Genomic DNA, 26,610 nt, shown 5'->3' on the forward strand with positions numbered 1-26,610 from the left:
AAGATCTTCAAACATTTTTTTTTAACTGAAAAATTCAAAGCCCAATAAATTTATTTATTTTTTTTTTTTTTTAAATACATATTATATTTTACACCCTACAGGAGATATTCGAAAAAAAAAACAAAATTTGCACTTAACAGTTCACAAGTCCTCAAAATTCCCAACCATTTTTTGTTACGTTATAAAAGAAAACAATATAAGAACTTCAATAGTTACAAAATCCAGATGACATTAACCAAGCCAATTGTATATGTTGTTAATTTGCATGATTAAAGATGTTTTTTGCGAACTGAAAAAAAAAAATAAATACAAATTATGAATCTTTATGGAAGCCCCACGGTCAAAATGTTGAATCTTCGACAGTATAATTTTCACAGTTAGTGAATGGTTAAAAAAGTCAAATGGTTTTACTATTCAGTCAGTGATTAAATTAGAGGAAATGAAGAAGGTCACTGTGGTGTATGCGTAACTTTTATTTTTAAAATTATTTGCTTTAAGATCATTACGTACAAAAAAACTCGTAGGTAGACAGAAGCTTAAATTTTTGTGAAAAAGTAATTTTTGCAATTTTGGGGGACTTGAATAAGTTAGGACACAGTTTGTTTCATGAATATATCTTTCACGTAGGGTATACAAGCAATTATTTTTGGTTTGCATCCATTTCTCGATGTGGACAAACGATTACCATTTGAATTAAAAAAAAGAGGTTGTCTGTAAAGCCGGTTTACGGACGATGATTTTACGTGATAACGTCGTAAGAAAACAGGTTGTGTGCTTTTAAAATGAGTCAATTGAAGCGTTTATTTATTTCAAACAATCATAATTTACAAGAAAAAGCTAAAAAAAATTACGTTTTTTCTTTTCTCATTATATTAATTTTTTTATTTTAAAAGCTTACAAAAAAAATTATACCATTAAAAAGCCAAATATTTCTTTTAAATAATAAAACCATTTTTAAATTTTTACAATGCGCAAAAAGTTCTAAAATAATTTATTAAAAACAATCATTTCTTATGAAAAAAGTGAAAAAATTACTTTTTTTATATAACAACCTATAATTTTCATCAAAAAAAAACATTTATTTTTATGTTCTCACGCTATGGAATCAATTTTTTTGTTTGACAACCTATAAAAAAAATTACTTATAAAAAATTAATTATAAAAAAATTTACCATGTGAAAGCTTATTATTTCACCTTTCATATGAAGTATCAATCTCATTTCAAAGATGCTTACAAGAGAAGTTAGAATTTTTTAAAGTCAACCATGTCGAATTTCCAGACTGAGATTACGGTACTTCCCACACTTGTGGCTGTTCGGGGGGCAACAGATCTTTACTGGTGTTTTGAGCTTTTTCGCAAGTTTCTTGATTTAACATTGTGTAGCTTGTAGTAAGTCTACCGTTATGTGTTATATACCAAATGAAATGTAATTGTATCAGGATGCTCATAAAAGTTTAATAAATTTCTATCTGCTCTTGGTCAAAAGTTATAACCTTTTGAATTCTAAAATTTTATTTTAATGTTATCTCAAAATTGTGTTTACGAAAATGATTTAAACTTCGTAGTCATGGTCTATCTTTACTCCATGTACTTTATTCCTGTATCTATTAAAGAAAAAAAGATAAAAATAAAAAACGATGAAAATCGGTTAAAAACGGTCAAAAAACGTGTTTTTTAAAATTTGTTTGTTTCCGTTATTCAATCAAAACTCACTAAACGATTCCAAGTTTTTGCACATGTATGCATAAGGCCAAAACCTACATGTCCTATAAGTTTGAGATTTTTTGAACGTTCCCTAAAAAACAAGGTGTTTTTCAAAAATTCATATTTCGAAACGCAGAGTGTTGGAACAAAATCCGTATCAGGCGCCTAGTTTTTTTTCAAAAAAAATTTCCTTTACTCAAAATCATCATTTTGTCATAGCCCCAACACGTGTATAACGTTCAAACAAAACGTTATAGATTAGTTTCAAAATTTTTTTAGAATTTTTTCTTAAATGCAGTTATTCTTAAATTAATCTCATCCTTCTATAGGTAGCAAAAAAATTAATTCTCTACGACTTCGCGTTTAGATTTTAGCCCAAATTTCATCTTTCCGTTTTACCACTGTTAACCCTATTAAATGACGGAATTTTTAAAAATCCGTCATTTGGATTAAGTTTTAGGTTATTATCTTTCAAATAAGCTATAGAAGATTTTTGTATCTCTAATATTTAGTTTATTTTTAATTTTGAATTGAAATTTTTTGCCGCACTGCGAAAGTGCGAGAGTTCAACGTTAGAAAATGGCGTCACTTTTTTGTGTTGGCTGCCATGGTTCATCGATTTATAAGACGTTATCACGTCAAAAAATAATATTTTGTATGAATGGTGCTATAAAAAATTGATTTTTGAATATTTCCTTAACGTACGGTATACAACAGACTTGAACATCTTTTTTTCTTGAACTATTTTATTTGCTGACTTTATAAGTTGAATAATTAAAATATTTTAAGCTCTATAACTTTAACAAATAAATTATATTGTATTTCAACAGAAGTTTGAATTTCGTCAACTAAGGTTACTACGTTTGTAATTGAACAAATTGAATTCATACAAAAACGAAGACTTTTTTTATATGTTCCAGTAACTTGAACCAATAACATGAAAAGGCCTGGTATCGTATGTGTTCAAGTTAGCGAGATTCCACTGTAGTTTCTTTTGTGGAATATACTTTTTACTTTTATAAATTTTCGATGAGTTTTACTATGAATATAGTTTCGTTTTTTGACTATTTTTTTTTTTTTTTTTTTTTTGAAATATGTAGGTAATGTTAATAAAGAACTCTCCCTGTTGGAGATACAGATTTATGCCCATGCACAAAATTACTACACTCACCTATACTTTACAGTGCTATATAATAAAAAAAAAACTCAGACTTATTTACAAATGATCTATCTTTAACGCCATGGTTTAAGGTCAGGCTGCATTTATTAATAAGAAACAGTATATATATTTCATATAATAAGAGGTTAGAATATGCCAAAGCCATTATTTTCTCAGCATCAAACGTTATCAATATCAAAGTTTGTTTACTCAATTCTGAATCATTTTCCTTTTGCTACTACAATTCCATTAAAAACTGACTAATTAGGGCATTAAAATTGACAACTAAAATCAACTTCCTCAATCTCTTACCCCCTCCCTTCACTACAATACCATTTAACAACCAAAAATACCAATTTACTATACCTCAAACACACTATATATTTACCCATTTGTAGCAATTTGTCTCATCACCCCTCCTCCCACTACTATTTCTCCCCCTCATCAACCGCATATCTTGAGTCAAATGAAAGTGATACAATTTTACTTAAGCATTAAATTTATGTTGCTCGCGACAATTACCATAAATTTAATAAAAAAAAAAAAAAATTATTTTCCTTTCGGTCTTTTCGGACTGGGAGTGTCCTGTTTATGTCAAACTGCGATTTATTTATTCCCAACCAAAAGAAACGATGATGTCGTCTATATTGCTTTAACTTTCACTTTAGCAAATTTATGTCCACTTTTTATCTATATCTATATACTCGTTTAATATTGATTTCTTAGTTTAACAACACTGTGGTGGATATTTTTAGATGAAAATATACCAACAAACTGTGCGAAAGGACAATGACATACAAACACTCCTATTTTCTAAGACAAAAAAAATATCCCAGTAGAAATGAAACAAAACAAAATGAAATGAAATAAAATGGAGACAAAAAAAAAATATTATTAGCAAGCTAAACAAATTGGATATCAGGCGAGCAATTTTCCAATTTTGATTCAACATTCTTTCCCACCCTCCTTCGGGGGGATTTTCCACCAATTTCTATAATAATCAGTATGTCACCCACGTCCCTGATTTTACATCCTCTTTCTATAGACTCATTCCTAAAAAAGTCTTTAATCTTTCCTTTGTCTTTAAATTAAAGTTCTTTACCCACCCAAAAAATGTGTGTTGGGGTAGGCATGTCCTCTACCATTCTGATAGGGGGACATAAGAGTATTGTTCTCCTCCTTCTTAGAAAATGCTAATTCACCTCTAGTAGCAGCAATATCATACAAAACAAGAAAGAACAAAAAGGATGTTTTTGTGGGGGGTATTTTGGTGCTCCTGTTCTCTGCCTTCTCTCTGCCAAGGAAAGGCAAATTAAAATTCCAACTCTGTGCTGCATTGCCTCGCACCTCGCATATTGGCACATCACACACACAGCACAACAGCGCAAGGATATTCTACAACACAACAAATCACGAATAAGGAATTCAATTATTTTGGTGACGCTGACGATTGATAGATTTAACAAGCATCCTACACAACACATCCTACAGACAGAAGAACAAGACTGACACACATACATCCACTCTGGAGATGCTGATAAATATCTTTTGCAAGGATTTCAAGGATATTTATCTCTCATTGTTTCAAAATCGTTAATAAACGAGAAGGAATTCAGATTTTTTTTTTTTTTTTTGCTTCATCTTCTTCGTTTCTTTTTTTTCTTCTTTTTTTAGTTTGTTTCATTGTATTTCTTTCATTGTTCTGTGATGTATATGTTGGAATCGAGTCCTTTTTGTAAAGACAATGTGGTGGTGGTGATATAGAAAGAAGATTCAATTTCAATTACATCCAAGTTGTAGACGAATATACGATCGACGACGACGATGAGGAGAAGAAGCTTTTTGAATCTACGCTCCTGACACAAATAGCTAATCAAATAAGGCACAGTATAGAATAAGGAATCCTATTAAAAGGGATTTTCTCCCATGGGATTTATAATGGTGGAGTGGGTTTTTTTTTTTTTTCTAGGGTTTAGGGGGTGTATGAGTAATAACGAACAAACGAAGGAGTATAGAAATCTGTCTCTTTTTCTCGATAATTGTCTTCATCATTTATTTCAAGGATCAATGGCGCTAATATCATAGATGTCATGTTTTGTTGTAAAAATGAACAAAAAAAAAAAAAAAATTGGATATAAGTTATGGGAGACAGATTGGAATGGTGAGTGCGGAATGTCCTGCTGCTGCTGGTGATGTTAGGCACCTAATCTTTCTTGATTCTAGTGTCATTCTTTTTGTCATCTATCACAAAAGGCGCTTGATGATGATGATGATGATGACGATGAGAACAAATGACAATAGAAGATAGAAAAAAAAAAAGAAGTCGATAGTTGTCGACCGTCGTCCGTCGTCAATGTCTCTATATCTTGAAGAACTGTCAAGCAATTAATTCTCCATGTCATCGTAATTAACTAATGTGAACACCACCCAAGTTTTGTACTACACACAAACTTTGTGGAAGATACAATTCTTAGGGGAATATAACATATGTTTTTGGAGGAAGAAGAAGATGATTAAAGGATCCTTATACTCGTCCTTGTGCCTCCTCCTGACACTATCACACACAATATCGTTTGAGATATTAAGAGCAACATTAAATGTGAAACAATTGGTCTAATGTGCTCTATTTTGCGTGTGTGTGTGTGTGTGTATGTAAGTCTTTTCCATATCGACATGAAACATTCATTTGTATATCCTTGGTCTTTTTGGTCTCGTCTGGCAATTGATTCCAAACTATCTATTTTATGTCAGAGAAACTGTTTTTGAAGAAGCCGTTTCCAAGTTGATGATGGTCGGTCGGATCGGTCGTTGTTTGTGTATAGAGCCTGCTGTGTGGATTTGTGGGTTTCTCCTTTTATCACAAGAGTTATCAATTATCATGTGGATGCGGTTTTTGAGGCTTTTCAAGTATAGAACTTTTGCTGTCCAAAATTTTGAAAGACATATGTGTACTACATTCAAACATTATAGCAAGATAAAAGGAGTGATGGGTTGGTTATAAGGTGGTTTAAACAAATTTATGAAGTGGAAAGTGATTGTTTAATTGACTGCGGCTAAAATCATCTTTTAAGAAATTGAACCCGAAATGATAATAATCAAACTTCTTCATGGTCCTTTTTGTGTGGAACGATATGGTTTGAGTAAAGAGATTGTACCTATTTTTTTTTTTTGTGTATTTTGTTTGTGGTAGACGAATTGAGGCATTTTTAGAATTGTGGTTAGATGTTTTGAGGTTGAAATTATAGATAGGATTAGTTTATATATAATTTATAAGTATTTTGTTTGGTTTTGCTTGATAAATAAACTCCAGGTAAGTTGTAGAAAACAATTACATATTTTATTGTGGTTAAGAAAAAGAAACATTTAAATTTTTTTTTTTTTTTAAATCAATATTTTCAAGTAAAAGTTTAAATCAGTTAAGTGTAGGCGAGGTTTTAGATGGCATTAATTCAAACAACAATGAAATTGATTATAATAATAAAATTGATCCCTTTTATTCAAACCAAATTTATTTCAAATTATTGACATAATTAGGTTTATTTTCGTTTTGTTTTTAAATACTTTTAAAAAATATGTCACACGTACTTGCTCTTATTTTTAATGTACATAAATATTAGCTAACCATTGGAAAATTCATCGATTTGGTTAGATATATCACAAACAAATGAAATAAAAAATAATGTTAAAAATATATATGTTTTTAAAAATTTTTTTTCTATTTTAAATAAGTTAAAATAAAATCGGTCTAGCATTCAACGAAATATACGTAGGTAAATAACAAAAATGTGACAACGCCATATTTCCACTATTCAAATTTTTTTGAAGTGAAAACTTCTTTAGTATCGTAGTGATTTGAAACAAGATGAAACGAAAAATCAATTGATCATAACTTTTTTGTTTTAATAGATAGATGAATGAAATTTTAAATAAATTATGATTGTGCAAAATTTCAATTAATTTCATATTCAAAATTCTAAGATAACGGTGAAAAGATGTTTTTATACTAAACACGTTATATCTTTTGATCTAGAACACATAATAAATTTATTTAACTTTAATAAGCATGCTGATAATATTACCTTTCATTTAATATATCACACATAACGGTACGTGCTCTACAAGTTATATAATCTTTAATTGAAAAACTTGAAAAATACCTCCAAACACCTGTGAAGATTTGTTGCCGATGACGATGACCAGCCAGCAGTAGAGGAAGTACCGTAATCTCAGTTTGAAATTTCGACATGGTTGGCTTTAAAAAATTATTACTTTTTTTTTAGGCATGGTAGAAATATGATTGAAGCGTCATATAAAAGGTGAAATAATAATGATATAAAATTTATTATAGGTTGTCTTTTAAAAAATGGATTTAATCACGTTAGAAGAGAAAAGAGATTGAATGTTTTACTTTTTTTATGAAAACTAATTGGGTTAAAAAAATTCTAGCTTTTTTTGTAGATGTTGTATAGACATGGTCGATATAAATATTTTGAGCTGAAACAATAAGCTTTCAGATGGTATAAAATTTTTTGTAGGTTGTCCTATAAAAAAGTGATGGAATAAAAAAAAGTTACATTTTTTTGATTTTTTTTTAAATGATTTTTAAGGTTTCACTAAAACCACGTGTGAATTGCACACATTATTATTTTTTTTATGAAACTTAAAATGCAGTTAATCGAAATGCCATTAATCGAAACATTTGTATGGGAATTAAAAATTTTAGGTGCCATATTAATTTTGGAAATTATGAAAAATAAAATCTGTACCAAATTTCAAGAAAATGTGTCCACCCTTTTAGCCTACATATGAATGCACCGATGCACGTACAGACTGACGGACGTCATGCGAATCCCACTTTTTTTTAACTTCTCTATCATCGTAATGTCAGTTTTGATTAAGAAACTCGAAACCAATACTTGCCCTTTAAAAGCAAGTAATAAATCTGATGATAAAATAAATTATCCCATCCGTGAGTTTGGATTCCCGTTAGCAATTACCAGTGACTTCAAAATAGCTTATTTGTTCGTCCAACCCGTGACAGTAGAAAATAAGCTGTCAATATTAACACTCTATTGGCGTTTTCATGGATTTACTCATTCTGAATTTGTTAATAATCAAATAATTTTTTTTTTTTTTTTTCTTTACCACAAGGAATTTTTGTTTGACGTTTAGTTATTTTAATATTAGTGATTTTGAGCAAATTCTGATTTGAGGTGTATTTTTATCCAAAATTTTTATAATCTGCTAAAAAAAAATTCTCGTTTCAATTTTTCTGATGTTTACTCAGGCTTTGACCGTCATGAATTATTACAATGGTTAACAAAATTAAACTTTTTTTTTTTGTTGCCGAAACAAAAATATACTTTTCTGAAGGTTTTCGGTATGCTGAACTCGAATCCGAAGTCAAAAAAAATTAATCAGCTCCAGTTTTTGAAATATTACCGTTAGAAAATGCAGTACTTCGAGCCTTATTCTTTTATATAAGGAAAATTGCTTGAGCATATTTAGTAACGGTTTTTATTTGCCACCTTTTTAAATCTGTTTAAATCTTCCCGATATCTTTTTTATTGCCCGAGATATCCTCAATTGTTTGGCATATTTTAAAAATTTTATAACGTCATTATCTCCCTTATGATATATGAAGCCAAACCCACTTACTTCATTTTAAGATATCTCGGGCAATACGAACGATATTGAAAAGATTTAAACAAGTATTGAAAGATGGAAAACAGTTCTTATTGATACCGTTACTAAATATGCTCTAAGAATTTTCCTTATACAAAATAATAAGGTTCGAAAAACTAAAAAAAAAAAACGTTTTTTTTGCATTTCTAACGGCAATATCTCAAAAACGGGAGCTGATTAGTTGTTTCTGACTTCGGATTCGAGTTCAGCGCACCGAAAACCTTCAGAAAAGTATATTTTTGTTTCGGCAACAAAATAATTGTAAACCAATTACCTAATAATTAAAAAAAAAACTTGTTTTTCAAAAATTTCATTTTTAGTTAAAAAAAAAACGTTTTCTGTTTCTTTAATTTTGCCCCTCTCTTTTACTGCTAAGCCAATTAAATTTATTCTTACTGAGATAGTTTTTGATGTCAGGGGTCTAGTCTAGGCTCAAATCCCAGTTTATTTATAAGTTTAGTTTTATAAAAATATTTGATTGATTACTGAGAAAACTATCAGTAAGTTATATTATCAAGTTTTTTTATACACATATTTGCTACCAAAACTCTTTGACTCAATCTGGGGCATGCTGATTGATATGAGTTAATTTTAAAAATTTTATAGGTAGTAAAAAATACTAATAGATACTTGAACTTATTCGGAAAGACTCCAGTGTTTTTTAATCTATATTAATAAATTTTTGAAAATCTTCCATAAGATCATTCTTATTGATGGCATAATAATGTAAATCAAACTTTTCCTCTTCAAAAACAAGTGTTTTTGATTGTTTTTAATATTCAGGATGTATTCCATTCAAAAATGGACCTTTGCACAATCCTTCCTCCTTCATGTACGTGTATATACTTCAATAAAGTGAAACGATTTTATTCGTAATCAACCACTCAACATTGTACTCAAAATAAAACAAAAAAAAAAAAAAATACATTTACTGTTCATTTTCATATATGTATATTTTATATGTTAAATATAGCACAGGTGAATCCTTTTTTAATACTCGAACTTTTTTTTTTTAATATTATCTTCAACAGAATTCATCGTTGGATTGAAGGACGTATCAGTGACCATTCCACAAGCTGTACGACGCGGTGGCAATGCGCTCTTCATATGTAATTACGACATGGAAAACGACACACTATATTCAGTAAAATGGTATAAAGGACGAAGAGAATTTTATCGATATACCCCAAAGGAAAATCCGGCTATGAAAACTTTTCCATCTGCCGGAATAAATGTTGAGGTATGTGTTTATAAATGTTAGCCAGTTTCGCACACAATGTTTATATATATAAAATAGTCATACCCAATATAGAATAGAGAGGTAGTAGGTATTACACCACACGAATCCCGGAAATATTTAATAGTAACTTTTTGCTATATTCCAACTATAAAACAACCCCTACATACCTTTTTGAAACTTGAACTGTGCAACCCAAAATTTGAAATCGAATATATATGTATTTTTTATCTTTCTCTCTTGCTCTGTTGTAAAGGTAACTTTTTAACACAAAGTGGTATATCGACAATGTTGTGTGCATCGATACTTTTGTAAAAAAGATATTTTACGGAAGGAGGAAAAAAAAAGAACAAATAATATTATGAAATATTTAATCTACTTGTATGTGTGTTGGGAGGATCATGTTTATGGGTGCATTTATTTATATATGAATTTTCATAAAAGGAAATTCAAAAGGTATAATATAAGAAGTCCATCAGACGGCACTAATGACCTTGGCAATTAGCTGCATTCATATGAAATGTAATCCTGGAATGATTTTAATGCAAGGTGGAGAGTGGGATTATATACAGATATGGAAGTCAGAAGGTAAAGTTCTTTTATTATCCGGGTTTTATGGGTGTTTATCTATTTTTTATGGAGGTATTAGAAGTTGGCACAATCGATTTCGAAATATTGAAGATTGTAGTTTATATATCCCAAGAATATGTACAAAACTTTAAACATATTCACCTTTTAAAAAAAGTTAAAAAAATATTATTCAATATTCCATTCCCACAAAATTGATCATATTTGAAAAGGAAAATACTGAAAAATTGAATGGCAATATCTTATACCTTATAAAATGGAAAAAAGCTCTACCTTAAAAAAAAGTAAGCTTCACAAAAGCCATATATTCAAAAAGGCTCTTGTTTAAAAAATAGTCTAGTTTAAAGATAAATGAAATTTTTCAGGGGGGATTTAAATTCAATCTTTTTTTCTAATAGGGTTTTTTGAAATTTCAATTTTTAGTTGTTTTAGAACTCTTAAAGTGAAGTACGAGATTTTAAGCGAAAAAAAAATATAAACTATTAACAAATAAGAAACAATTCTCGAGCGTTAAATCGTAAATTATGTACAAAAATAGTATTCAACAATTAAAAAAATTCGATTCAATAGCTTTAGGGTTATGAGGGGAGTGGCAGGTCCGACGTGAGTTGTAAGAAAAAGGATCAAGGATTAAAATGTTTGGACACCAAGTGCCGTTATACTTTTCGACTATAATTTAGCCCAATAAACTCGAAAGTCGTTTTTAATTAAAATGCACGACTGGGTCGCAAGAACTCGCTCTTAGAGTTCAAGTTGCTTAAATTTTTAAGACTTTTTATATAAAAATTTGGGAAATGTAGGTATATACAAAAATAAATAAATAAAAAGTCAACTGTTCTATGGGAAGTATACCGTTAATAATGATTTCCGAAAAAAAAAAATGTTTATCATAAGATAGACTTTGCCAAAAAACTAATATTTGATTTTTTTTTTACAAAATCTTTGGAGCCGTTTTCGAGAAATTAAACTTTTCCGAGATTTTTAAATGACAGGTACCGTTATTTTTGGTCCAACAGACACACTGACAGACGGACTTCCGGGACCTACATACTTCTCTACCATCGTAATGTCATGGAAAAATGTTATCTCAACTTTTTTTGTTATACGAATGCATAACTTGCAAAGATGAGCAATAAATGACCAATCTGAACAAAAGAACAGCTAAATAAATGAACAAGAAACATTTAAATAACACTTTTCTGAGTCACTTCATATCTTTTAGTTTTTTTTTTTGTAAATAAATTTTTTGAGCTCAAATTTCTTAGAAACTCAAAGAAAAATTTCAAAATCTTTCGAATCTTTCGAAAATTTTTTCTGTGTAGTCTGATTCTTATAACAAAGATAAAAATAGAAATATATAATTTTCTTAAAAATTTTGTGAATAACTTATATAAAAAAAAATGTGTAACAAAAAAATGAGACAAAATTTCGGTTCTTTTTGTTACTTTTCGAATTTTTGTCCATTACTTGAAAAGAAAGCCGAATATGAAAATTTTACTCATAGAAATTTCGGTGGAAAATTAAATTAATTATCGATATGGATTCTTTTATAAATTAAAAAAAAAAAATATTCAAAAAAAGATAAAAAATAATGATTTTTGATGTTTTTATTGAAAAGTTCACATTTATGCTTTGAACGTTTCTAAATATTTAATAAAAGAAGAAAAAAGAAGATATAATTAAATTTTTTAACATGACGGTCTCAAAAATTGAATGCAGCTTAAATTGAATTTAATATGGACTTTCAAAATGTAATGATTTTTAGTCGTTTTTAGCAATTTTTAAAAAAAAGTTTTTCTTAACCCTCTACTGCATACGAAGTCAAATATGGTTTTGTCAGTTTGTATGCACTTTTCTCTTCTCTGTCAAAAAAAAATGTTAAAGGTTCAATACAATCTCCTTCTTTGTGTTTCTGAGCACCCATAGACAAAGTTTTTTCGTGTGTCCGGCACAAAATAAAGGTGTATTTTATGATCACAGGTGAGTCGATCAGTGGTGTGCATTAAAATCGAAAGTGTAGAATAAATTCATACTTTAGGTGTTAATTACTGCGTTTGTTTGGTAAGTAATGTATAATTAATAATTTATTTTTGATCGACTGTCTAATTGTGTATGCTATGAACCAATTTTGATTGAAAAAAAATTATTGGCCTGGTCTTGGGAGGGCAAAAAGTACGGAAGCCATATTTGGCTTCGTATGCATTAAGGGGTTGTAAATCTACACAATTTGTTAAATTTTTTTGTTGGAAAATTTTGTTCCTTTACATTATTATTTTACTTGGAAACTATGTTTTACTTCAGAAATGGAGCCCCTTCGCTTTTAGAGACATTTTGCTCATGTTAACCCCATTTCCAGCGGCGTAATAACAAAAATTTTAGGGGAGGGGTGGCTCACCTATCAATCATTTTATTACTTTTTAGTTTTTGTAAGATCTGGGAGTGGGTAAAAATGTTGGAGGAAGACTTACTTCGACAGTGGAAAGAATGTGAACCAGAAAAAATATATATAACGGAAAAAACAAATAGCTTTTCTCGGTTCCATGGCTTAAAATGAGCCAAATTTGAATTAATTCTTAACCTTTTGTAATGCAATGTATTTATTTTACTTTATTTTGTTTTTAAATGATAAATATTTATCTTTTGATAATTTTAATTGTCTTCTTTACATAATCTGATCAAATAAAATTAGTAAAATTTTTTAACCCTTAAATGCACACGAAGCCAAATTTGGCTTATAAACAAATTTTTTAAACAAATTAATTTAAACAAACTTTTTTAATGAAAACCGTTTTGAAACAACCCAAAGAACCAATGTAAAGCATTTTTTAATTTTTTCTTCCGCTAATATTAATTCATGCAGTAGGGGGTTAAATTTTTTACAATATTTTTTATTTTTTAAAGGATCCATACCTAATGGAAATTTAATTTTCTACAAAAAGTAAAATAAATTAAAAATTTCGTTTTACAAAATAATACCAACGCTCTGGCTGCAAAATTATTCCAAATAATGAGGATATAGGTATTTTGAATAAGGTTTTGAATAAGGTCGATTGCAACCGAAATAATTTTAATTGGATCAATTGCTTGTATTATAAACAATCCATCGTTTGATTTCTTTCATTTTATATGCCCGCTATTAATTCACTTCGCTAAACAAAAGAGCTGTTTGGCGAACTTGAAATTGAATCAAACGGCAATAATTCAATAATGATACCTTATATAATATTTCTGACTTCTGATTCGAGTCCAGCTACCCTAAAACCTTCCAAAAACAATATTTTGGTTCTTTTGGTAAAAATCTTGTTGACCAAAGTGTAATCGGACATGAATACATGAAATTCTTTCGATAAAAGTAAGATTTTTCAAAATATGTATCAATTTTCATTTTCTGAAGTCATAAAAAAAAAAAGAGTGTGTGTACACATGTACACTCGACTGAAGTTATACTTCTCATTCAGTATACATATATAAATGAATTTCATTTGATATTTTTAATTTCTATTATTAAATTAATTAATCCACACTTCGTTTTTTACATTTTTATCAAGTGAACAATAAATTAATTCTTTCATCCTCCTTGCGTCCATGTAGTTTTCAATTTAATCTGTGAACTTTACTCATGTTGTGCGGTTCAGAACGTACTATATATGGTTAACGAAAGTAAATGATTGCGCATAAAATGTGCGATATGGTAATTTTATGAGAATTGTGTGTGCTTCAGCACTAGTAGTAGCAATATGGAACTTGCAGGGTTGCTACAAAGCTCAAAAGTTAGCTGAGCTCAGCTCACAGCTCAGCTCAAATTTTGAGCTAGCTCACTTTTGAGCTATGTACCATAGCTTAGCTCATTTGAGCTGAGCTGAAAGTGAGCTGAGCTGATGGTTGAGCTGAGCTGTTGGGTGAGCTAAGGTAAAGTGAGCTGAGCTGAGCTGTGATGGGTGAGAGGATACATTGATTTTTATTTGGAAAGTATAATGAAATATGAAGATATTTTAAACTTTTATAAAACACCATAGCTTAAGATGTTTGGTTCTAGTTATTAATGGAATTATTTTAACACATAGATATTTTTATAAATAAGACAGATAATTTTTCGTGATCTTTTCTCTTGGTGTTTTTGATAGTAAATATATTTCTATTTTTTTTAGTAAAATATTTCTTTTTTTATCATAAAAAAAAATTCCGGTACAATCCGGTTTTTCGACTTTTTTCAAAATTCCGAGAAAATCGCGTTTGAAAGTTGGGGTATAATTTTTTTTTTTTTCGAAAAATCCCCGAATCTTTGAACGCTCCTGGAAGCTAAACCGCTTGAGAGCAATTTTTGAGAGTGATGCCAAATGATAGCTTGTGTCATGGGCCTACGCTTTGCACATTGTCAGATTTTTAAAAAATCGCCTTCCATGTTAAACCGCCACATCATGCCTATTTTTTCAGAATCGTGCCTATTTTTTTTTTTACTTTTAAGTTCTCCCGGTTTGAGAGCGCGTGGACCTACAGGGATGGGATTTGCACCCAAATGTAGGTTAAAGTCCCCGCTACCTTTTGGCATCAAAAAATTGTATTTTCATTTTCTTCAAAATTCCGCGATATAGGCGTTGGAACGCTTTGATCTAGAGACAGGGGAGTGGTGCCATATGAAGGCTTATATTCTCAGCTAGCCGATAGTGGTATAATCCGGTTTTTCGATTTTTTTCAAAATTCCGAGAAAATCGCGTTTGAAAGTTGGGGTAAATTTTTTTTTCGAAAAATCCCCGAATCTTTGAATGCTCCTGGAAGCTAAACCGCTTGAGAGCAATTTTTGGGAGTGATACCCAATGATAGCTTGTGTCATGGGCCTACGCTTTTCACATTCTCAGATTTTTAAAAAATCATCTTCCATGTTAAACTGCCACATCATACCTATTTTTTCAGAATCGGCCTTAACTTTTTTTTTACCTTTAAGTTCACCCGGTTTGAGAACGCGTGCACCTACAGGGATGGGAGTTGTACCCAAATGTAGGTTAGAGTCCTCGCTACCTTTTGGCATCAAAAAATTTTTTTTCATTTTCTTCAAAATTCCGAGATATAGGCGTTGGAAGTTGGGGCGCTCACTTTCAGCTCAGCTCACTTTCAGCTCAGCTCAAATGAGCTAAGCTAGCTAAAATTTGAGCTGAGCTGTGAGCTGAGCTGAAATGTGAGCTTTTTGCAACCCTGGCAACTTGCCACATGGAAATTACCACATGCAACTTGCCACATGCAACTTGCCACACGCAACTTGCCACATACAACTTGCCACATGCAACTTGCCACATACGACTTGCCACATGCAACTTGCCACATGAAACATGTAACTTGCAACGTGTTGTGTGTTTTATGTTTGCCGTACTGCGGCGTACTGCATTTTTAAATACTAAAGTACTGCCTACTCTAAAGGTGAAACGACAGCCCTGCTACCCAGGGTGATCGCGTCATAATCCCTTTGACATTCTTGTCAATAAGTAAATTTTCATACCCACCCTCCCATAAGAAGTATAACTTCAAAAATTAATCATTTTTGAGTCGATACATGGTTCCAGTCAAAAGAAAATAAATAACAGTTTAACACCTCATCATTATAACTAAAGGTCATTGCTTTCATTTAAGGCACAAAAGCTATATCCTTGTCATTCTTTAAATAGATTTTTATCAGCCCCAAACATCATGCTAAACCTCACACACACAATCATTCTTACTCTACTACATTCTGGGTTAAACGTCCATAAACGACTGTACCAATTTTAATAATTTTTTTTTAATATTCCCCTAAAGAAAAGATGAAAATCGTTCACAAACACAACTTAAAAAAAAAAAGAAACTTGTTTAAGCCACGGGTTACATTGCCATCGGGACGTGTTCTGTGTAGAGAGAGGTACACATCGTGCATTCAATGAAACAGAAATTCAATTAAATTTTATTTTTAATTTTTGCTTTTTTTTTTTTGCTCAGTTTGGTTCACTGTGAATATTTTGTTGGGGATTTTACAATTTTTCACCAATTTTTTTTTTGTTTTAATTTCTATTCTGTTTCACTTTGCTGTTATTATTCGATTTTCTCTTTGGTGTTTTTTTTTTTATTTTTTATTTCTCTATATTTTGTTTGTATACATTTCTTTTTTTTTTATTTTTATTTTCATTTCCAGTCGTCATAACATAAAATTAAATGTAAACAGCAAGATTTGTTGTTGTTGTTGGTGTCAGTGCTTTCGAAAGTGAACATTTGATATTACTACCCTCGGAGTGATGATGATGATGACGACGACGAACTTTCGGTAATCGACAGGGCCGTTTTCATTGTTTTTGTGACAGAGGTCCTGTTTAGTTTTTTGCTTTTGGATATCCCTTAATTTCTTTTGAAACATTCAAAACTTAAAGGTGTTATAAAAGGTGCAGAATTTTGATATACCCCTCACTCAATTAATTTAACTTGTAATTACGGATTACGTTCTTTTTCTTGGCGCCCTTTTTTTTTATTGAAAACTTGCTAAAATAAATTAAATACGATCCTGACCATACACAAAGCTACGATGACTATTTTGTCGAAAAAATAAACACCCAACCCTCTATTTTTATAGTAACAGATCCTTAAATGGAGAAAAAGGAGCATTGTATAGTTGTAGGCTCCGGCACCGGCTCCTTGTTATGACGGAGAGAAGAGGTGGGGAGAGATATGGACTGTTGGTCTGACACTGACAGACGGACAAATATGAAGCACAAAAATGAGTTGATGATGATGATGAGTGTCGTGGTTCATGGAGATGACGAGGTTGCGAGTTGAATTGGGATAAAGTTTAATGTGCGAGATACAAAAAGATATTAAACCCCGAATTTGACAGCGCGGTAGTAAAGGCGCAAGGACGAGTAAATAATTATTAACAGTTGTTCTATAGCGAACCCATGAAATGGTTTTGTGTATGTGTATTATTATATTTTTCTTTTTTTTTCATTTAACTATAGTTATGATAGGTTAACACGGCTATAAAAATAATGATAGTTTGTTGTAATTTAAAAAAGTTAATTGTATTACTCATATGCTTAAAGTAAACCGTCAACACTGCTGCTGTGAGATACGGTGGGTATAGGTATGGTTCCTTAAATTATTTATCAACAATATGAAATCATAAATAAATTATGGTTTGAGGAAGAGTTTTGTTTTATTAGGAAAAAAATTACTACTGTAACAGGTGGGAAGGAAAGGTAGCGGTTTGACGTGGTGTATTTTCTTACAAATCTACTGCTCAAATCCTTTGACATTCGTAGCTTCTGTAATAAAAAGCGAAAAAGATAATTTTTATAGAGGAAAAATAAGTTATAAAAATCACTGTCGGGACAACTTACTGCCACTGGAGGGAAACATGCGAATTTCTGTGAAAAAAGGGATTTGTTTAATAAGTTTGAAAAAAAAATTTAAAAAAATTTGTTCATATTGAAATTTCGGTTGAAAGGGTGTTTTTTTTTTCTAGAAAGGAGTAAATTTTGCAATGTGTTCAAAAAAAAGTTCCTAATGGAAACCAAAAATAAAATGAACCTTTTAGTGAAAAGATGGATTTATTTTAATCAAGGAAATGAAAATATTTTACCAATTTTTACTGGGCTATCATTTTTGTCAGAGTTTTTATAGAACTTATTCTGAATCTTATCTTTTCTAAAAAAAAAACACCCTTTCAACCAAAAAATTTGTATACATAGACTCTTTAGATTCACATTTCATAGTTTTTTTTTTTTAATAAATCAACTATTTTAGGTCAGCTGTTATGACACCTTTCTCCAACACAACTCAGCCCACCCAAAAACAAAAAACAACAAACACTTATAAACCTGAAAATTTCACTTGGACATTATCTTTTCTTCAAGAAGATTTCCCAATGTCCAATCGGTTCTTTAAATTTTTTTAAACACCCAAAACAATCAAGTTAAAGTTTCTTACAACACTGTGGCCGAATTTACGTTTCTACATAGGAACCGACAAAATTCCATTTTTTTTTTTAGTTTAAAAAACTTTTAAAAGTCATTTAAAAAAAAAATCAATACACCATGCTTTTACAAGAGTTTTAAAACAAAACAAAAAAAAAACTACTTTTAACAATATCACTATATCAAAGGTATACTTTCGCTTAGTGTCATTTTATTATCACGACACGAAATCAATATCGAAAACTTGAAAAAAAAAAATTAATTTCATGAAATTCACAAAATTCTCGTAATGAAAAATGTCCATCCTCTTTGTGCGTGTGATATTGCTATAAAATCCAATTAAAACATCATCAAGAGACTATCACATGCTTTAATAACTTGACCGTAACTTTAAATAAAAATGTCAATCATAAAAAAAAATATATATATATGTAGGGTAGGTACTCCCACACACAAAATATTCTGACGCCTTTAAATCCCTTATAAAAATTATCCTTGATCCACAAACCAATGACAATACACAGATGTATAATGTACAAATATACTTAAGCAGAGTATATGCAAATTATGCAAAATTTCATTGCGTTACCGAACCCTGATGAGCCAAATCAAATGAAAAAATTAATAACCATATTTTTAATACCTACCACTTTTCTCGCTCTTAATCAAATGAACACAGAAAAAAATTTAAAAAATTAATTAAATAAAGGTTATGGTTTGGTCTTGTGTTATTGGTCATAATTTGCAAGTTGAAAAATTATTACCTAAAGAGAGAAAGAAATAAAGACATTTACGTTAATTGCTGAATTTCAATTTCATTATAATCATTTTAGTTTGAGCCACATTTTCTTTTCACCTAAAAAAAAAAAAAACGCAATTTCACTTGAATTAAATTTATAGACTTATTTTACTTGTAATTCCCATTGCAAAGACAAAATTCTGAATAAAGTTATTAGTAAAGTTAGCATTGATTTCTGAGACTTATCAATCAATTTCCTTTATTTCCAAAAAATTCACCCTTTCAGTTTAAAAATTAACAAGAATAAAAAAAAGAGGTTGTCTGTAAAGCCGGTTTACGGACTATGATTTTACTTGATAACGTCGTCAGAAAACAGGTTGTGTGCTTTTGTTTAAAATGTGTCAATTGAAGCGTTTACTTTTTTCAAACAATAATAATTTACAAGAAAAAGCTAAAAAAAATACCTTTTTTATTTTCTCATTATATTAATTTTTTTTTATTTAAAAAGCTTACAAAAAAAATTATGCAATTTAAAAGCCAAGTATTTCTTCTTAAGAATAAAACCATTTTTAAATTTTTACAATGCGCAAAAAGTGTAAAATAGTTTATTGAAAACAATCATTTTCATCAAAAAAAGCAAAGAAAACAGATATTTGTATCTTCTCACGTCATTAATTCCATTTTTTTCCTTTACAACTTATAAAAAATTTTATACCATCTGAAAGCTTATTGTCTTAGTTCAAAATATATATCGATCAGGTCTATGAGACATCTACATAAAGAGCTAGAAAAAAAAGCAAAAAAAAACATTTATTTTTATGTTCTCAGGCTATGGAATCAATTTTTTGTTTGACAACCTATAAAAAATATATACCACCTGAATGCTTATTATTTCACCTTTCATATGACGTATCAATCTCATTTGAAAGATGCCTATAAGAGCAGTTAGAATTTTTTAAAGTCAACCATGTCGAATTTCCAGACTGAGATTACGGTACTTCCCACACTGGTGGCTGTTCGGGGGGCAACAGATCTCCACTGGTGTTTTGAGGTTTTTCGCAAGTTTCTTGATTTAACATTGTGTAACTTTTAGTTAGTCTACCGTTATGTTTTATATACCAAATGAAAGGTTATTGTATCAGGATGCTCATAAAAGTTTAATAAAATTTCTATCTGCTCTTGGTCAAAAGTTATAACCTGTTGAATTCTAAAATTTTATTTTACCGTTATCTCAAAATTGTGTTTACGAAAATTATTGAAACTTCGCACACATTTAGTCGTAGTCATGGTCTATCATTACTGCATATACTTTATTCCTGTATCTATTAAAGAAAAAAAAAGATAAAAATAAAAAACGATGAAAATCGGTTAAAAACGGTCAAAAAACGTGTTTTTTAAAAACTTGTTTCTTCCGTTATTCAGTTAAAACTCACTAAACGATTCCAAGTTTTTGCACATGTATGCATAAGGCCAAAACCTACATGTCCTATAAGTTTGAGATTTTTTGAACGCTCCAAAAAAAGCTAAAAATCAAAAATTATCCAAAAATACCCCTAAAAACAAGGTGTTTTTCAAAAATTCATATTTCGAAACGCAGAGTGTTGGAAAAAAATCCGTATCAGACGCCTAATTTTTTTCCTCTCATCTTTCACCTGGCTCCTTTAGAATTGTCAAAAAAAAATTTCCTTTACCCAAAATCATCATTTTGTCATAGCCCCAACACGTGTACAACGTTCAAACAAAATATTATAGCTTAGTTTCAAAATTTTTTAGAATTTTGTCTTAAATGCAGTTATTCTTCAATTAATCTTACATATCTATAGCAAAAAAAATCAATTCTCTACGACTTCGCATTTAGATTTTAGTCCAAATTTCATCTTTCCGTTTTACCCCTGTTTACCCTATTAAATGACGGAATTTTTAAAAATCCTTCATTTGGATATAATAATAAGCTATAGAAGATTTTTGTACCTCTAATAGTTTATTTTTAATTTTTAATTGAATTTTTTTGCCGCACTGCGAAAGTGCGAGAGTGTAACGTTAGAAAATGGCGTCACTTTTTTGAGGTGGCTGCCATGGTTCATCGATTTATAAGACGTTATCACGTCAAAAACAAAAATATTTTTAAGAACTTTTTGGATTCCTACTCTTCCCGAATTTCATCATTGTATCATAATTTGCATGTAGTACCCCGTTACGCAATGAACTATGATGCAGGAGGTCCACCACATAAAGAATTGACAAAGCAGCAAACAAGAGTATCACTGTCATAAAAAAGGTCATCTATGCTCAGACAAATCGGTAACGTCACGTTTTGAGATATTAGAAGTTCAGAAAGAATTTTTATCTTCAAAACGCGAAATCATAGATTTTTTTGGACTTCGGATATGAATTTAAAATCTATTAGAAAAGTAAATTTTGGTTGACCGAAAAAATAAATATTCAGTTTGATCCAACAAATTTTGCTTATATTTAAAAAACAAAATCCATGAAATAGCGTAATAAGAGTTCTTAAAGTGTGTTTCACAAATTTGGCACTTTTTGGACTTTTGTTTTCGAAATGTTTGATTTTTTTCTTTGAATCGTTCTTCTAATTTGATCAAAATTTTGTATTTTTTATACCTAAATCACAGATCTAACACCTTTTTGACATAAATATATCCAAGAAAGAATTTCTATTTAAACGCTTATTTTGTCTGCCATTTTTGAGCCGCCATTTTGAATTAAAAAAATTGGTAGCTTGTTTGTATTTTCCATACTTATATCCTTGCCATGACTTTTCTTTAAGAAAAAGCACCTAAAACACTACTTTGCGATGGTAAATATATAACTTCCTTCTCTTCTTGCAAATTAACTACACACAATCAAGATTCGTTGAGAGTTGTAAATCACTAAAAAAAAAACAATTGTATGCACTAGATTTCAATGAGTACTAAAAAATACCTTAAAAAAAATGTTAGATACGACTCAAACAGCATTTTTTTAATGCCTATTTATTTTACTTCTATACACGCAGAAAAATAATGGACCTAATGAGAAAAGGGTTAGATAAAATGTGTTAAAAGTAACGTAGTCTTGGTTAAAAACTACGTAGATCTCGTTAAGTTAAATTGTTTAAAATTACCATTTTAGAAGTATTTTTAACCGATAAACTTGTTTATATTGATAAAGAAAGTCGGTTAAAATTTGAGATTTTATTACAATTTAACCGAGAAAGTGGATAAGATTAAACAATTTTTAATAACCGAGTCGACTCGTGTAATTTTAAGCGGGGTTAATTTGCAGGTGCTATATTAACAATCTTCTCTGTTAATTTTATACGAGTTTTACGTTGTTTTTAAATGACCATTTTTCTCCGTGTAAGTTATTTCTTTATGTAAAATGCTTCTTGAAAAACATTTATAGAATCCTTAATCCTTATACAATAGATTCTTTAAATTATGAGATTTTAATTTTCTCTACTGTTACAAGAGTATTGATATAGAAATGTTGAGATTGTAGAATCATTTTAATAAACTCTTCAATTATTTGGAAAAGCTTTCTGTTTTTCAAAAATGCTCCTCAGATTCTGTAATTTAATTAAATTGTAGTTCATAAAATTCAAAATAAATGCAATTCGGATTTTTAATACAATTTGATTAGAAAACTGCTAAATAAAAATTTCTGTAGTTTTCTTATTAAGATTATTTTAAAGATTTCGTTTATTGGAATTTTTAAGGAACTACAATTCAATTACATAAATTACAAAATCTGAACTCCATTTTTTTAAAACAAATTTTTCCGAAGGAGAAAACCTTGCCATATCTCCAAAATTTCTTTGAATATAATTGCATGTACTTAATTGTACTGACAACTTGTAATCGAGCTACAGAGTTTTTTAATAATTTTAATAAATTTATACTGTGGCGTATGAGTAACATATTTTTTGCAAACAAGCGATTAACACCGCACAGTTAGAAAATTTTTCAGCCGATCTTATCGAATCACAAACAATTATTATAAGTAGATATACATTTTGTTTGTCAATACCACTACTTAGTCCTTAAGGAACACAGCGACATCACAAAATTTAACTACCCATTCGAAGGATATCAATTTATTTATGTGAACATTTTTTTCATATTAATTTTTTCTCATTTCTGGTTTTTTTTTTATATAGCTACATTCAACAATATCCACTTGTGAAAGTTTGCCATTGATATGGAGAACTGGGAATTATATAAATTTACTCTTAACCGCATATCGAGAGGACATTATCCATGTTAAACACAGGTTTTAATTTTATTCTTTTTTTCATTTAATACCTAATAAGTTGCAATAAAGAACAGAAAAAAACAACAACAACAATAATAATATAATAATGGAAAAATCCACTCATCGTCGTTGTGTGACTTTCAACAAAAATATATCGTCCTGTTTTTGCTCTCACATATAAGTTTCCTCATTGTAACTATACCGCAGCTAGCTGATGCCGTTGCTGCTAGCACTCTTCCTCTGCCAATCAGGATGGTGTGGTGAGGAGAAATCGCTGCACAAATAGGTTTATATGTACATATATACAACAATATATCTGAGGATTAATTTCGATTTGAAGTTTTTGGGTTAAGGTGTACTTTTGTGGTGTCATTTTGGTGGCACAGAGTCTGTGTGTGTGTGGTGGTGGGGTAGTTTGTATTGTGATATACCATAATGTACTCGCAGCAACAAACAAACAAGGACACCGACAAGGAGGTGAACAGCACTTAATGTGTGGTTTTAATTTTGTTGTTAATACCAATGAATATTGTTTTGAGGAAGTAGAAGTGTTATTTTGTTTTGGATTTTTGATTTGTCATTAACGTTTGAGCTTGAGTTTTTGCACTTGATGTGTTTGTTTTTTTTTTTTTTTACTTCTAAAAAATCGAAATAAGAAAAAAAAAAAGAATAAAAGTGTATTTACAAGATTTGTTAAATAGGACATTGTTTGTATGTAACTTTAGTATAGTTTCTCTAAACAGATCAAAGTTAAGAGAAGTTGATTTATTTAACAATTACCTACAAACCAGGGTTGTAAAAAATCATTTTTATAATGCTTTTGTTTTCTATTAAAAATTATTATTGAAAAAATTTTTATTGCAAGTGAAAAATATTTGCATTAAAAAAAAAATCATGTGTGCAATTCACACGTGGTTTAAGTGAAACCTTAAAAATCATTTTTCTTGCAAAAAAAAAATCAAAAAAACATAACTTTTTTTTTTTATTCCATCACTTTTTTTATATGACAACCTACAATAAATTTTATACCATCTGAAAGCTTATTGTTTCAGCTCAAAATATTTATATCGACCATGTCTATACAACATCTACAAAAAGAACTAGAATTTTTTTAACCCAATTAGTTTTCATAAAAAAAGCAAAACAATCAATCTCTTTTCTCTTCTAACGCCATTAAATCCATTTTTTAAAAGACAATCTATAATACATTTTATATCATTATTATTTCACCTTTTATATGACGCTTCAGTTATATTTCTACCATGCCTACAAAAAAGTAAGAATTTTTTAAAGCCAAGCATGTCGAAATTTCAAATTGAGATTACGGTACTTCCTGTGGCTGGTCATCGGCAACAGATCTTCATAGGTGTTTTGAGGTATTTTTCAAGTTTTATATGCTCTAGATCAAAAGATATGTATGTATAACATGTTTAAAAAAAAAGAACAATTATAATTTATTTTAATTACCTATATACTGTATAAATTTCATTCGTCTATCTATTAAAACAAAAAAGTTATGATCAAATGATTTTTCCGGTCGCTTTTTCGTTTCATCTTGTTTCAAATCACTACGATACTAAAGAAGTTTTCAATTCAAAATATTTATTTCATTTCAACTAAAAATATTTTGCGTACAAAAAATGTTATTTCGACTGAATAATATTTGCATTCTAATTAAAATTGCATTAAAAAAAATTTTATTTCAAATAAAAAATTTTCTGCATTGAAAAAAAAAATAATTGCAAAATGTTTGTGCATTTAAATGCATTGTGCATTTAATTTTTTTTTTTAATATCCGTCGAATTTCTTACAATTTTGACTATTTGACCATACATTAGCTGTGTCTTATATTATATTGCAATAAAAATATTATTTTCACTGTAAATATTTTTCATTTTCAATAACTTTTTTTTTATGCAAAATATTTTTAGTTGCAACAAATATTGTTTAATTTATAAATTTTTCAGTTGCAATCAAATTTTTTTAATGCAATTTTGCTCAGTTGCAATCAAATTTTTTTTTTGCAATATCTAGTAGTGATTTGAAACACTATGGAACGAAAAAGCAACAGGAAAAATCAATTGATTATAACTTTTTTTAAATAGATAGATTAACGAAATTTATCCTGCAGAGTAGATAGGTAATAGAACAAACTATAACTGTACAAAATGTCAATTATTTTATATTCAAAATCCTGAGATAACGGTAAAAAGATGTTCTTTTTCTAAATAGGTACGTAATATCTTTTGATCTCAGCACATACAAATTTAACTTTAGTACGCATGCTGATAATATTACCTTTCATTTGATATATCACACATAACGATACGTGCTCTTTAAGTTACACAATCCGAAATTGAAAAACTTTAAAAATACCTCAAAACACCTGTGGAGATCTGTTGCCAATGATAAGTCACCAGTGTAGGAAGTACCGTAATTTAAGTTTGAAATTTCGACATGGTTTGCCTTAAAAAATTCTTAATTTTTCTGTATGCATCGTAGAAATATGATTGAAGCTTCATATAAAAGTTGAAATAATAAGCTTTCAGATGATGTAAAATTTATTATAGGTTGTCTTTAAAAAAAATCTATTTAATGGTGTTAGAAGAGAAAAAAGATTGATTTTTTTTTTTTGCTTTTTTTGGATGAAAACTGATTGAGTTCAAAAAATTCTAGCTCTTTTTGTGGATGTTGTATAGACATGGTCGATACAAATATTTTGAACTGAAACAATAAGTTTTCAGATGATGAAATTTATTATAAGTTGTCATAACAAAAAAATCATGTGTGCAGTTCAAAAAAAAAATCGAAAAAAAACCTTTAAATTCATTTTTTTATATGAAAAATGATTTTTTAAGGGTTCACTTCTACCACATGTGAATTGCACACATGATTTTTGTATTTATTTTAAATGCATTTTTTTTAAATCAATATTTTTATAACCCTGCTACAATCTACAAAAAGAAGTTTTTCTTGTAGTCTGCGTGAATAGTAATAAATAAAGTATAATTCGACCCGTTCCAACAGGACACCAGGCTCATCAAATTCTATCTTAGTTGGGCAAAAAATATTCCTTAATCCTTTTGCCTTCAACTAACAAAATCTTGCCTCTTTTGAATTTTTCTTAATTTTTAGACAAATGTATAATCGAGCACAAACAACACAGATAATATACTTTTGTACCTTAATAAAGTCGATTCAGAATTTAAATTGATTGCAAATTCAGCATCAAATTCTATATTATTATCCCCCCCCCCTCCTCCCCCTCTCACGAAAAAAAATTCTATTAAATATTTTAAGTTCCACTTGAAATTT

At 29.4% G+C, this 26,610-nt stretch overlaps 1 protein-coding gene across 2 annotated transcripts in view; it reads left to right on the top strand.

Moving 5' to 3' along the window:
* LOC129913490 (uncharacterized) overlaps positions 1–26,610 on the top strand; it is a 108,728-nt gene that overhangs the window by 47,605 nt on the left and 34,513 nt on the right. For both annotated transcript variants that reach the window (XM_055992199.1, XM_055992200.1), the window contains exon 2: positions 9,581–9,789. In XM_055992199.1, coding sequence (XP_055848174.1) covers positions 9,581–9,789 — 209 coding nt within the window. The remainder of the gene's footprint in view (positions 1–9,580; positions 9,790–26,610) is intronic.

This window comes from Episyrphus balteatus, chromosome 3, assembly GCF_945859705.1.
Source record: "Episyrphus balteatus chromosome 3, idEpiBalt1.1, whole genome shotgun sequence".
Lineage (NCBI taxonomy): Eukaryota > Metazoa > Arthropoda > Insecta > Diptera > Syrphidae > Episyrphus > Episyrphus balteatus.